The following is a 13816-nucleotide window of genomic DNA, read 5'->3' as shown; positions in this document are numbered from 1 at the left end:
CTAGGGAACTCAAATGGGTATTGTATTACTGATCGTAAGTAACGGTGTGAAAAACACAAAGTGTTGTCAATATTTTCATTAAAGATGTATATTTGAAACTACTTTGGCTTTCGATGTATGATTTTGATGTTCTATAATTAGTGTTTCATATGGGATAACTCTGAGGAAATATATGACCACTCGAATAAATAGCAGTTTTGTGACAATTTGTTTCATGTAACAATGTCAATATCAATGTAAAAAAGAGACAAGAGATACGAAAGGGACATCAAAGTTTTCAAGTCTACAACAAACTTACAAGGCAATGACAAACATGATAAACGTCCAAAATTCTTTAAGACATGCAATTATATAGAAAAAGACACACAGATAGCTATAAACAGAACAACCCGAATCCAAACGAAACTGGGGTGGATCCCAGGTGCTCCGAAAGAGTACGTGTTTTGATTTTACTTTATATACCTCTATTGTAACCACCACATTGTCCTGTAGTTTCATTGTCACTAGTTATAAATATTGACGGCAAAGTTGAGTCTGGTACTGTTGTTGTTGTTGTTGAGTCTGGTATTGTTGTTGTTGTTTTTGAGTCTGGTATTACTGTTGTTTTTGTGGTTGGGTCTGGCATTGTTGTTGCTGTTGTGGTTGAGTCTAGTATTGTTGTTGTTGTTGTTATTGTTGTTGAGTCTGGTATTACTGTTGTTTTTGTGGATGGGTCTGGCATTGTTGTTGCTATTTGGTCTGGCATTGTTGGTGCTATTGGGTCTGGTATTATTGTTGCTGTTGGGTCTGGTATTATTGTTGTTGATTTTGTGTCTGGTAATGTAGTTGTTGTGGTTGGGCCTGATATTAGTGTTGTTGTCGTTGAATCTGATATTGTTGTGGTTGAGTCTGGTGTTGTTGTGGTTGAGTCTGGTGTTGTTGTGGTTGTTGTGGTTGAGTCTGGTATTGTTGTTGTTGTTGAGTCTGGTATTGTTATTGTTGTTGTTGTTGTTTCCACCGTAGTATTTACTACAAAATTTAAATAAATTTAACACAAGACGGACTGATTGTTCCAGCAGATGGTTTAAGTTGTTTTATTATCCACATTACATTCACACAACCCTTAAGTAGGCTGTTGCAGCTATGAACACAAACAATTCCTATATTTGTCAAAGCATGAAAGTACACGTGCTAAGCAGTTTGAGTAACTAATAAATTGTCCAATAAAATATAAGAAATAAAAATTCAAATTAAGTCATCATTTGTATATTTGTTATTCAAATACCAATACATTCCCCGCTTTTTTTGTACGAGTTTTTAACCAAGTCCTGTGAGTTATTTAACACAGAACGTTTTTTAATGAGTATTACTGTGCGTGTTGCTATCTTAATTCTGCATTAGACAGAGGAAACGGGGTAGTGTTGAGAAACCATAGAGGATTTTCAACCCTGTTACATTTAATGTAAGGTCCATCTCTGCTGATCTAGTAAATATTGTTGTTGAAACCCGCCTGAGGTCGCGGAATTGTTCCTGCATCTTTGAAGACGTATAAGTGACTTTTGGTCGTTTTGTTCGTTTTGGTCGGGTTGTTGACTCTTTGACACAGTTGCCTTTTCCATCTATCATTTTTGAATTTAATGGGGGTAGACCTTGGTCCAGGGAGATAACTCTCTTTAATTCAGTGATGCGTTTGTAATAGTAAAGTTTTATTAATGTATTTTAAGCATTTACCTGAAACAGATTGAAAATAATCTATGTATCCTAGAAGCTTAGAGCGTATTTATGAAAATGGCTGACACAAAAATACTGATGATTTTAAGAGTTATTTCCCTTAATCTAGGTCTACCACCTTAATGTGTATAGGTATACACGTATATGTTTCCTGATAGCGATCCCAAGATGACCTGAAGATATTTTGCTCATATGTTTTGTTTGAATGCCATCAATGTGTTTCCCTTTCGTCCAGAATGACTCTAGTTTAAAAACAACAAACTAAGTTTAGGAATTGTTGAACTCATTTTATGGCGGCTATTCCCTGTTTGTTTAAACAGTTTAAATTTTAGTTTACGTATAACAAGTAGAGTCGAATGTTCTTTAAGTAATATAATACGCAGCATAGACTAAAACAACTAATTTTCGCCATCAATGTGTTTCGCAACTTTCGCGAGCCAAAAAAAAAACGCAAATAGAAATTGACGCGAACATGTCAAACTTGGATTTCTTTTATTATTTCCTTAAGTATTTATCTACTCAAAAATTATAATTTAGCAATATAAAAAACAGTATTTCAATTGAACATACCTGTTCCGGTTAGTTTAATCATGTGACTGCTAGACGTACCCACTGCATTTCCCACCTGACACCAATAAGTACCAAAATCATCTCCAGCATAGTTACGAATGGTTAGGGACGGATGTGTTACGTTACTTCCGGAATATTTCAAAGTGTTTCCTTTGTCTATAAGACCACATATATCCGATATATCACAATGCAGCCATCTAACATCAGGATCAGAGGGGACGTGCGAGTCAGAATAGGTACAATGCAGTTCGACTGATTGACCTATCGGGTCAATATCCAGAGATGTCATGGACGATGATACGGACGGGGTACCTGAAAATCCAAATATTTTTTTCTTAAAACAAATTATATTTTGTAATTGTTGAATAAATTTCCATGTCGATTTTCCTCAAATTTCAATTTCTCGTTAACGTAGTGAGTTATCTGTAATACATGTAACATGCATCCCCTTACGTTCACCTCTAGTTGTTATTTTATGTGTCAGCTGGTCTCTTGTGGAGATTGGCATTCACACTACATCTTTTTTTTTATATATAATGTCTATTTTATGTTCCCTTAAATGAAGATACAAAAGGGGCGAAACATACCAGAGGGATAGTAACACTCATAGGTAGAATTAAACTGACAACGCAATGACTAAAAAGGAAAAAAGGCAAACATACAACTAATAGTACACATGACAGAACATAGAAAACTGAAGACTTAGCAACACGAACCCCACCAAACACTGGGGATGAACTATGGTGCCCTGGAAGGGTAAGTAGATTATAGTCCACATGTGTCACCTTCGTGTTGCTCATGTTATTACAAAGCCAGTACACAGTCTAATTCGGTAGGTCACATTTATCAAATAAGATTAGATGAGCAACCTTACCAATCATTTGAAACAGATAAAACAGAGTTTCCGTTTGTCACGATGTCTATGTTTTAAGTATGCAAACTTCTCTTCATTGCTGTATATCTTTCAAATAAAATAATTAAGATTAAACAGTACAATATTTTTCTTCAATAGGTCCCAAATATAACGGGAATTATGGGATGACGTCATATATGGAATGACGTAATTTTTTTATTTGGACATCTGACGTCACAAATATCAAACTGTGGTTGTGTCTGGCGCACGAAATGCAACATTGAAAAACTACTGCCAGTAAGAGGGTTAGAAATGTTATTCTAGCAATATTGTTGGACGTTTGAAAAAAAAATATTTGTTTACTCACCTGTCTCAGAAAGTATTATAGGTAGTTCAAGATGATAACTATCTACTCCGTCAGAGGCAAAACAATCGTAAAATCCAAAGTCATAATGACCTACTGAAAATATCAGGAGCTCGGACGGAGAATTAAAGAAGTGGTTCACGTCATTTGTAATTGTTGTCTTAGATCCATTCAAATTCTGGAGAACCCAGTTTACTGTAACTGGTGCTTGAGAAAACTGAACATTCATTGAAACAAAATCATTCCGATTTACTGCCATTGTTGATACTGTACTTGTCACTTGAATTATTGCTTCTAAAACTAACAAATACATTACTGTTAATGTATTAACAACAACTATAATTATAAATTTGTAGTATATTTTAAAACCCGATATGAATACCGCCTGTCATAACGACATGTATTTGTATTTCACTATTTGTATAATTACTAGTAGATTTATTTTAAACGAAGTTGCAGAGGTATCATATTTTTTCGTTAGTCTGTTTATCTGTCTTTCTGTCCATCTGTCCGTCACCCCTGTTTCGCAACAGAATTTCATGAAACTTTATAGATAAAAAGGACATACGACGTAGTTGTCTTGTTTCGACAGAAAATTATTATTTAATTTCTTTTTCTAAGAGTTATGCCCCTTTGAACTTATTTGCTTCAATATACTTCTGCAACAGTTTTTCATCACAAGTCAACTGAAACCACGCAACATAATTTCACGAAACTTTGTAATAAGGACATAAATAAATGTGCATATCTCCCATGACAATATGAAAACATGGGGTATGTGAGTGCGCTCAATAAGGTTTTTAATTTTTTTTATCGGCCATTTGTATATTTTCCATTTGATCTACCCAATATTAATGGATCATGTACAGGAATTGATACTCAAATTCATTAGGCATTGAAGTCTTATGTCAGTGCTGCAACGTCTTGTGCTCAAGTGAAATAGCAGTCATTTATCAATGATATGCACAAGACTTCATTCATAGCGCTGAACAATTATTCCAACGTTTTGCACACATAAAAGTAGTTTTACTAATAAATTCGATCTACTTCATATTTTTAATCAGAAAATACCTATACAGTAATGACAAATTGTCGATAAAAAGAATAAGGGCATTTTAAATTTTGATACTGACTTCATCATTTTGAACATAAATTCGCATTAACGAGCTCGCTTGGTATTCTTGTTAATATAGTCAGTATAAAAAACAAGATAACCGTGATTCTAAATTCATCAGTCCATGACTGTATATGTAGTACCCTTAATTTTGATTATTTCTAATTATATAGATGAGTTCAAATACTTTGAATGGTTTTATAATTCAGTATGTAATTTGCCTCATATGAATTAAGAAAGAACTCAGAAACAGATGAAGCACAATTGGTTCCCTGTACCAAATCAGAAATATGACAGTTCTTGTCCATTCGTTTTTGATGTGTTTTGTCATTTGATTTTGCCATGTGATTATGGACTTTCCGATTAGATTTTCCGCTGAGTTGAGTATTTTTGTGATTTTACTTTTTTTTCAATTTAGATGGCGATTTACTATTGAAAAACAGATCCTGTAAACATAAAATTTTCGAAGGAAGTACACATTTTCGATGTTATATAATTTACATAAATATCAAGTTAAATCTGAAAACTGTTTTTTCAAAATATAATTACTATCTCTCATAAAACCATATTTGTATCAAGTGAGCCTTCTTATTTTTAGAATCTAACGGAACTAACTTCAGTTAAGGTTGGTGAATAGCAAAATAAATGTCTTAAATTTTGAATTATACAAAGAAACATAAAACTTACAAATGATGTTGCATAAACAGATTACAATGCACAATATAATTCTTCCCTGCATGGTCACATCTATAATCTATTTCTTGTAACTTTCTTCACATACAGTGTCTGTAAAAAAGGTCTGAATGCTAAAATTATGATAGTATTACACATAGCTAGTTGTTCATATTTCCAAGGCTGAACGTTTTCTCGATTGTATGTCATAAAACGTTGTTCTTTAATTTTAGTAGCATAAAACGCACAAATCGATGCCAGATAGCATATTAAACTAGTTTAAAAACATAAAGTCGTCTGCTACATGTGCTAGTGCAATCGTCAAAGAAAAGTTAGTCATAGAAATCAAAATAAGAAAACGGTTTATTAATAAACAGAGTACACGTACGACACAAGTTAAATTGCCCGTTTTTAAGCGTTTCACGGCAATGCTTATAGAATCATTACATAAGCCTCTGTTATATCATCTGAAAAACAAATTGTTATAATGTCATATACATATTTCTATTTTGTCAGAATATAGTTAAGAGGATACGAAAAGAAAATAAGATTTTAAGTTAGAAAACTCGTATACCCTTTGGTGGATAAATCCTATTGAATGAACTGTATAATGTTACTTGTTCCCTGTCATTTTATTTTAATGTTCTTAAAGGGCGTTTTAGGGAAATACAGAGAGTTCATAGACATTTTAAATTACTACAAATATATATCCGCTAGGTTAGATACTTTTATAATGTTTTACATGTAGTAATTTCGAGCGTTTACTGAGACCACGGTATTTTGGCTTGCATTTATTTGGTGACTATAGCTTATGGAGTACAGTGTTCTGTATGCCTGTTCCATTCTTGTTTGGTTATTTAAACCTATGTAATTCCCCATGGATGAATTGACGGCTGATCAGGATGAGAGGCTGATGGATGAGAGGCTAAAGATACCAAAAAAGATATTTAAACTGAAACTCCAAATCAATCTGAAAACGTCATGATTGCAAAAAAATATAAATGACCAGTATACAAACATCGACATAGACATCTAACGATTGCGCAACACAATTCACAACATAACATGGGTTTTTAACGTGCAACATAATCAGAAGCCATTTCATGCCAAAAAGATGTTACTGACCGTCTTGAGATATATTATCTATATGTTGTTTGTGTTGTGAGTTAATTACTGATGCGATATTGTTAATATCTATTTAAGGTTTCATAGAGTCTTGTATTGATCTGTTAACGCGCAATTTTATCAAACAAATTGAACTTTTCTTACTTGTAAAAACTTTTTAATAAATATTAAAGATTTTGTTAAATTCTATAGCTATGTATAGGTTATCGTACTTGAATCAAAATATGTATGATTTGTTTTTTACAATCATTAACCTTAACAAACGTATTAAAAATACATTCACATCTCTGGTGAGATAAAAAAAAGTTATGACAAACTCTATCGTTGAACGTCTAGAGAATAATCCATTAAACAGGAAAGATGTGATTGTTTTCTTTCCGAATATGAATTGTCGTTACCATGGTTCAAATGAAACTACGATATTTTATCTAAGTGCATGTACTTATCATTATTAAACATTGATTTCGTTTTCATAAGATCGTTTTGATCAACTATCCATTGTTATGATTTTTTTTACAATTCAGAAAGTTCATTGAGGTATTATCATCTTAACAGTTAAACCATGATAATAGTTTCTGTAGTAAAGATGTGAAGTACCGGCTTCATTAATTACTTAAAAGATTTGCCAAGTGCAAAAAAATCAGTCACTACAAAAAAAAAAGTTAAAAGTAAAATAACAAAAGTACCGAACTTCCAAGAAAAATTCAAAAGAGAGTATAATTAAAAATGTCAAAATCAAATACACCAAACGAATGATAAGCAGCTACCGCATTCCTGGTTTGGTATATGCATTTCTGTAATACACAAAAAAATAATGGAAATATGAAATATAAGATTGCTGCAGTGATTAATGTTTTAAGTACAATTACTTATATTTCATGGGTATTCATGCCATTATCAAATAAACGACAACTCAAATAGTGATTTTTGATTTCTGGTTTATTTATATTTTGATACCAATGTTCATGTTTAGTTATTCCATTTTCAGTTGATTTATGCAGATGTGTAGGAAATGCGTATTATCACCAATGTCCACCGGAGAGATATAAGGGATATCAAGCTCTTTAGTTTTGAACTTGTTTGGCTTTATAACTGTTTTGATTTGACCGTTAGTAATGAGTCTAATCTAGACGAAACGCGCGTCTGGCGAATTAAATTATAATCCTGGTACCTATTTACCCCACTGGGTCGATACTACTGCTGGTGGAGATTGCGTCCCCTAGGGTATCACCAGCCCAGTAGTCAGCACTTCGGTGTTGGCATGAATATCAATTAAATGGTAATTTTTATGAATTTCCTGTAAACAAAAATATGAATTTTTCGAAAAACTAAAGATTGTCTCTTTCCAGGAATAAATTACCTCAGTCGTATTTGCATAACTTTTTGGTATTTTGAAATCTCAATGCTCTTCAACTTGACTTGGCTTTATAACTATTTTGATCTGAGCATCACTAATGAGTCTTATTTAGACGAAACGCACGTCTGGCGTAGTAAATTATAATCCTGGTACATTTGCAACTACTTAACCCCACATATGTACAACGCAGTGCGTACAGCACCTCAGACAAAACTGCTGTGCAAGTTTTAAATCTGAAAATGTAACTTTCTTAGATGAAAAGTATCATAGCACATTCGACCGAGTAGAATAATAGATATGTTTAGCATAAAAAGCACGATACCTATCCACAGAAGAACACATACTATTTTTAATTACATTTTTACAACGAAGGCTACAAACAGTATATTCACATTAGTTTCCTTTTCCTCGTGTCTTTTATTGGTGTTTTTATTTGATTAAAATTAGTTACAAAGATAAGCCTTTGTTTACATTTTGATGTAATATTTTATAGTTAACAAGATTACATAATATGTGTACTTACATCTAGATACACCCAACACATTGAGTTTTAAAGTGTCTTTATGTGTTTGCAACATGTTGAAAATTGTAAATTAGAACTATTGGTTGGATAATTATTTATTATAAACATATCCAAACCAGGAAAAACTTGTACTCTAATATTTACAATGTCCTTCCATTTTGAATAAAGCGTAGGATTACAGACACATCAACAAGATTTGTCACAAAAGAAGATTGATTAACTATATGTTTCCCTACCGGTTATTAACAATCATGCGTTATAAGCTGTAAATTGAAAATGTCGTACAATTTTTAACCAATCAAATTAATATAATATTTCCTGGTAATGAACGATAAGAATTGTTCTTTTACTTTTATAATGAATTCTATAAGTATTGCCTTTTTTTTGAAAGCTCCTTTACGATTATCTGACAGTATAGATATTCAATATAACTGTAAACCCAACTCGCACTTCCTCAGAAACATATTATGAATATTGTTCAGTGGTTTGTGAAATTTGATTACATAACAAACTGTAGGTGAACAAACTTTATATTTTCATCATATCAAAACAAATCAATATAGAAAATACCGATGATTAACAAAATGTGAAATACTTCTAACAGATGATGTCGGTTAAACAAAGAGGAAAATTACCCATTGGAGAATATAAATCAATATAAAATCAAAATACTATTTAATATATAACTTTTAGATTTCAACTTATTGATGTTATTGCAACTGCAGAATATATGTCTTTGTGTTTTTCATTTTATCTTGATGATTGTAAATAAATGAAGGAGATGTAAGGCTGACTACACAATACTGGTGTAAGTGTTTTCTCATAAATAGATATATAATATTATAATATTTTGTACAATTAATGACTTTTGATGATGTTAATACAATGATGTGTCAAACCCAGATATATGTAATTCACCGAAGCCAACGTCCGAGGGTGAATTTCATATATTTGGTTTTGATACATCATTGTATTAACTGAAATCAAAAGTAATTTTTTCTTCATTTTGCAAGTAGTTCCTCAAGATACTTTATAAACTTCTCACTGTTTGTATACTAAATGTATAATGTGTTTTGCAGTTTCTTTTTTTCATCAGTTGATATACTCAATAAAGTTTGCTAAAAAATACAACAAAACAAGAAATGGCAAAAAGGACACTGTGTTCCATGGAATATCTATACTTAAGTGCATAGACGCTGTTCCAAATCTTTTATTAACCTCTCGTTATTTTAGCCTCGGTGAATAAAACGTTTTATCGAGGAGGATTTCCTATGTGAGTAAATAGAAAATGTATAGTCATTTAATAAATAATAACGGTGTTCTGTTATTTGTTACAATGAGATGCGAATAAATTATACAGCATTGTCTGCGAGACAATTTCAACAGACGTTCTTGTTACAGGTTCTTTGACAATAAGAGTAAAATAAAAAAAAAGAGTTATAGTGTAATGTGTCAATGAAGCAACTATCTACCAGAGTTCAAAGATTGTAAACGCCTAGATCATTGTACGAATTTCGAAAATGAGTTAAACAACTATATTAGGCCTCGACTTAAAAAAATATGCAATAAATTTTACGAAAAATAAAACAAACGACAAATAAAACGGATATGCATGCAGATGTATGCCGATAACATGAATAAGGCTGGTAAAATGTTTTAATTATTCTTCCTATAAAAAGATTCTAGTGTGCTTAAATAAATGGAAAACGTCAGGTTAATCTAAAATAAGGTATGCAAAATCAGTGAACAAAAACCGCGGGAAAGGAAAATTCATAATGCTGTACCTGCATAAGAAATACTTTTTAGTTTACCCCAAAGTCGAAGACATGTATGAGTCCCTTACTGGTTTTGAACATACACATAAGGGATATATCAGGGTAATCATGAGACATGTTGGTAATTGTTCAATAAAGTTATTGTGGTACTTTGTGTTTCTAAAATTGTGTCTTAAAGCAGTCACATTTAGTAATTATGTTAGTTGCAATTTCTGTATCTATCAAAAATGCATGGCACCCCCGTATTATTAGAAGTATGGAGGCCACTTACTTGTCATATAATGAAGAAAGAAGCTTTAAAGGAAAAGAGACAAGGTACTTAGATTTGTAAGTCGATATTTTTGTTTTTAATTTTCTGACAAAAAACCCTTTTCCAAGCAGTTTTTATGAAATCTAGCGAGGTTTAATGCAAAAACAGTATACTACAGGAACTACAATAAAACATATAAAAGAGAGGCGGAAGGCACCTCAGAGTTTTTCAAACACATGGATTGAAATCAACTGAAAACGCCATGAAAAAGGAAAAAATAAAAGGCAGTATTGTAAAAATCATGATGCCTATCTTTGAAGTAAACCGATGCAGATTAATTCATTCAGAAATGAAAGTGCATCACATGAATAAGATTAAGCATCATTATTTAAAATGGACATCGATAGCCATTGCATATTATTTTCATTTATTTATTCTTGAATCGTTCTGATGATTTAAAAAAGTATGTTTGATGTATTTTACTTCAACTAAAACACTTTTGTTTGCATACAACATAGACAGATGTTAAAACTTATAAATCTTGTTCAAATTGATGTGGTTTGTTTTTCGCTGTATTAAAATAGTTATCAAAGGTACTATTAACACTTTTTTTGTTCATTTTTAAATAGGCCTTTACCGATCGGATCAATGGCTCTTCAATTTAAATGAAAGATGAATAACATGAAAAACTATAATTCACGTTTTTGTATAATTTTCAATAATCGTTTTATACATGTAAATATTACAACATTGGTAATAAAAGAGTTAATTAAATTTTAATGAATTTTATCTTGAAACAGGATGAATAATTTAAAACCATTTAATTTATGAAAAAATATGACCTACTTAGGGGAAAACGTATCTGTCATCATGATTAAACTATATTTGGAAGGTATTTTTAGACTGTCATAGTATTGAGAGCAAACAGCCTTCCGATCTATTATTTGCAACTATCATGTATAATGCTTTGTAGCTGGAGATACCAATATTGTATTATTTATCAAATATATCTATTGGAAGAACTCATCTGAAGAATGAACTGCAGTGGATGTCGGCTTCCTTACTGCAATTATCTATTAATATTTTGTAAAATGCTTTTGAATTAAACACATGTATTCTAAAACCAGTTGTTGGCATTCCCCGGAGGTGGACCTAAGTTGGCTCTTAAATAAAAATGTGTGCTAGACCAGTGAGTATGGATGTCACTATATTATCCATAACACATAACTGAACAAAAATTTAAAAGTATACAAGACTCCTGACTTGGGACAGGCGCAAAAAGCATGATTTGTGAGATTTCAACCTTCCCCCTATATGTCTAGCCAATGTAGAATAAAAGAACACATAGCAATACAGGCTAATACTAAAGAAGAATAAAGGACTAATATCAGTTACGGACATGCCAGCTCCAGACCTCAATTAAACTGATTCAAATATTAAGTTTTCATCATATGAAAATCAATTACAATCCCTCTAGTTAGGGTTTTAGTATCATACTATCTTGAAATACATGATACGAACATGACCCAGTTCAAGATTTTCTCCTGCGTTAAAGACGTATTGGTGGACTTCGGCTGTTGTCTGCTCTTTGATTGGGTTGTTGTCTCTTTGACATATTCCATATTTCGATTCTATTTTCATTGTTCAGTGGCTAACAGATCCTGTACAATTTGCAAGTCCTCGTAATAAACTTTATATATTGTTAAAGTTCTTGATTTCTTTGCAAAAAAGTTCTTTAAAATTTAAATCCATAAACACAAATGAAAGACTTTTAAAACACAATCAGAATTTTGAAAGTCAATTATTTTACGTTTAACATTTCGGGGCTTTTTATAGTTTACTATAAGGGTGTGGGCTTTTCTCATTGTTGAAGGCCGTCCGGTGACCTATAGTTGTTAATTTCTTGTTATTTTGGTATCTTGTGGATATTTGTCTCATTGGCAATCATATCACATCTTTTTGTTTTATATTAACCAGAGTTATTACCTGTTATTAACATATGTATGAACGCCCATGATTTCACCTGTCGTTCATAGACCCATTGTCATACAAAACTGTTTCAAAATTGGCATCTATATAGTTATCAAAGGTACCAGGATTATATTTTAATACGCCAGACGCGCGTTTCGTCTACATCAGACTCATCAGTGACGCTAAGATCAAAATATTGGTTTGCTATTCAAGTACAAAGGTTAAGAGCACTGAGAACCCATTATCTCAGAAAGTTGTGTCCAAAACGTAGTTAAAAGGGTGTCCGAACTCGCTGTCAGAATAATTACCAATCAGTTACTAACATGCCAGCTCTAGGCCTCAATAAAACTGATTGAACTATTATGTCTTCATTATGTGAAAAAAATATCTATAACTGTTAGTTTTAAGAGTACTTTGGAACCTTCATGACCTTCGGAATGAACTTATATAAATGTTGTTTATAAAAATTTTCCTTGCAATATTTTTTTTATTACTTGAAAAGCTTAGACGCACAGTACTAACATCTTAATCTGGATTTGATTAAGCTTTAAAAAACCCGCACATAAATCCGTATTGTAGAATTAGACTTAATTCTTGAAATCTATTGAACTGCCATATAACTATGTACGTAAGAACATCACGAAATCTGACGATTTGATAAAATAAAGTTTTACATACGTGATTGTTTATTCTATTCTCCTTTTTGAAATGTTTTATTGCCACATGATGTTATTGCAGAACCAGATGAATGACATGATGTCTTCTTTTCTTTTTGCTATCAAGGAAATTGATTGATAGAAATATACGACAATCACTTGTGTTGAAGTTGGAAATTTCATTTCTAATAGAGATAGAAAATGAACACTATTAAAATTCATTTGAAAAGCAGAAACAAACTCATTTGAAATTTGCAATTCATTAATCGATTTTTCTTAAATGATGGAGTTGTAATTAGTGTAAAAACCTTGTAAATCATAAATCGAGTGGAACAGTTATGTTATGAAATAGCAAAACAAAACCGAACTCCAATGAAAAATATTGGCAAAAAGTCATTTTTCTAATGGCAAAGTCAAAATTTTAAACACACCAAAGGAATAAAATACAACTGTCATATTTATGACTTAGTTCAGACATTTTCCTTTTTAGAAAATTGAATATTGATGCTAACGAATATGAACGAAATGATTTGGGTTTACAGTGATTGTGCGTTACGGATTTGTAATATGAATAGTAGCAGTCTGAGAGCAATTGGTGTTAATATAATGATTGCAATGGCACCTCAACATTATAATTACTAAAAAGCCGTGTCATATGACTTAGACATTTGACAATTAATCAAATATTTGTGTCTGCTATTGATGACACGTCTTAATTATGTTGCATCTGTCGTGACAGATTTACATACTTTTATCAAGAATAGTAAAAGCCTTAAATGTAAAAGCCGAATGATGTAGAAATTTAGCAGCTTTATGACCATTATGCGTCTAAATTGAATAACCGATTTTTTTTTGCTGGGGAGTTTGAGTCTTTGG

At 31.8% G+C, this 13816-nt stretch overlaps 1 protein-coding gene across 1 annotated transcript; it reads right to left on the bottom strand.

Moving 5' to 3' along the window:
- Window positions 1–454: 454 nt before the first annotated feature.
- LOC134717783 (uncharacterized) lies at window positions 455–13061 on the bottom strand. The gene is made up of 5 exons (XM_063580277.1): window positions 12963–13061; window positions 5299–5397; window positions 3501–3797; window positions 2281–2592; window positions 455–1008 (listed from the first exon to the last, which is right to left on the bottom strand). Exons 2-5 carry the CDS (start codon window positions 5348–5350, stop codon window positions 455–457), a joined length of 1215 nt encoding a protein of 404 aa, XP_063436347.1. The 5' UTR covers window positions 5351–5397; window positions 12963–13061.
- Between the last annotated feature and the right edge of the window lie 755 nt (window positions 13062–13816).

This window comes from Mytilus trossulus, chromosome 5, assembly GCF_036588685.1.
Source record: "Mytilus trossulus isolate FHL-02 chromosome 5, PNRI_Mtr1.1.1.hap1, whole genome shotgun sequence".
Taxonomy (NCBI): Eukaryota; Metazoa; Mollusca; class Bivalvia; order Mytilida; family Mytilidae; genus Mytilus; species Mytilus trossulus.
This window is presented reverse-complemented; position numbering and strand designations above follow the sequence as displayed.

Coding starts and splice junctions, on each gene's coding strand:
- LOC134717783 (XM_063580277.1), bottom strand. CDS start 5,350: ATGCAGGGAAGAATTATATTGTGCATTGTAATCTGTTTATGCAACATC. Junction 3,798..5,298: donor CTGTTTATGCAACATCATTT/GTAAGTTTTATG, acceptor TGTATTTGTTAG/TTTTAGAAGCAATAATTCAA. Junction 1,009..2,280: donor GATTAAACTAACCGGAACAG/GTATGTTCAATT, acceptor TAAATTTTGTAG/TAAATACTACGGTGGAAACA.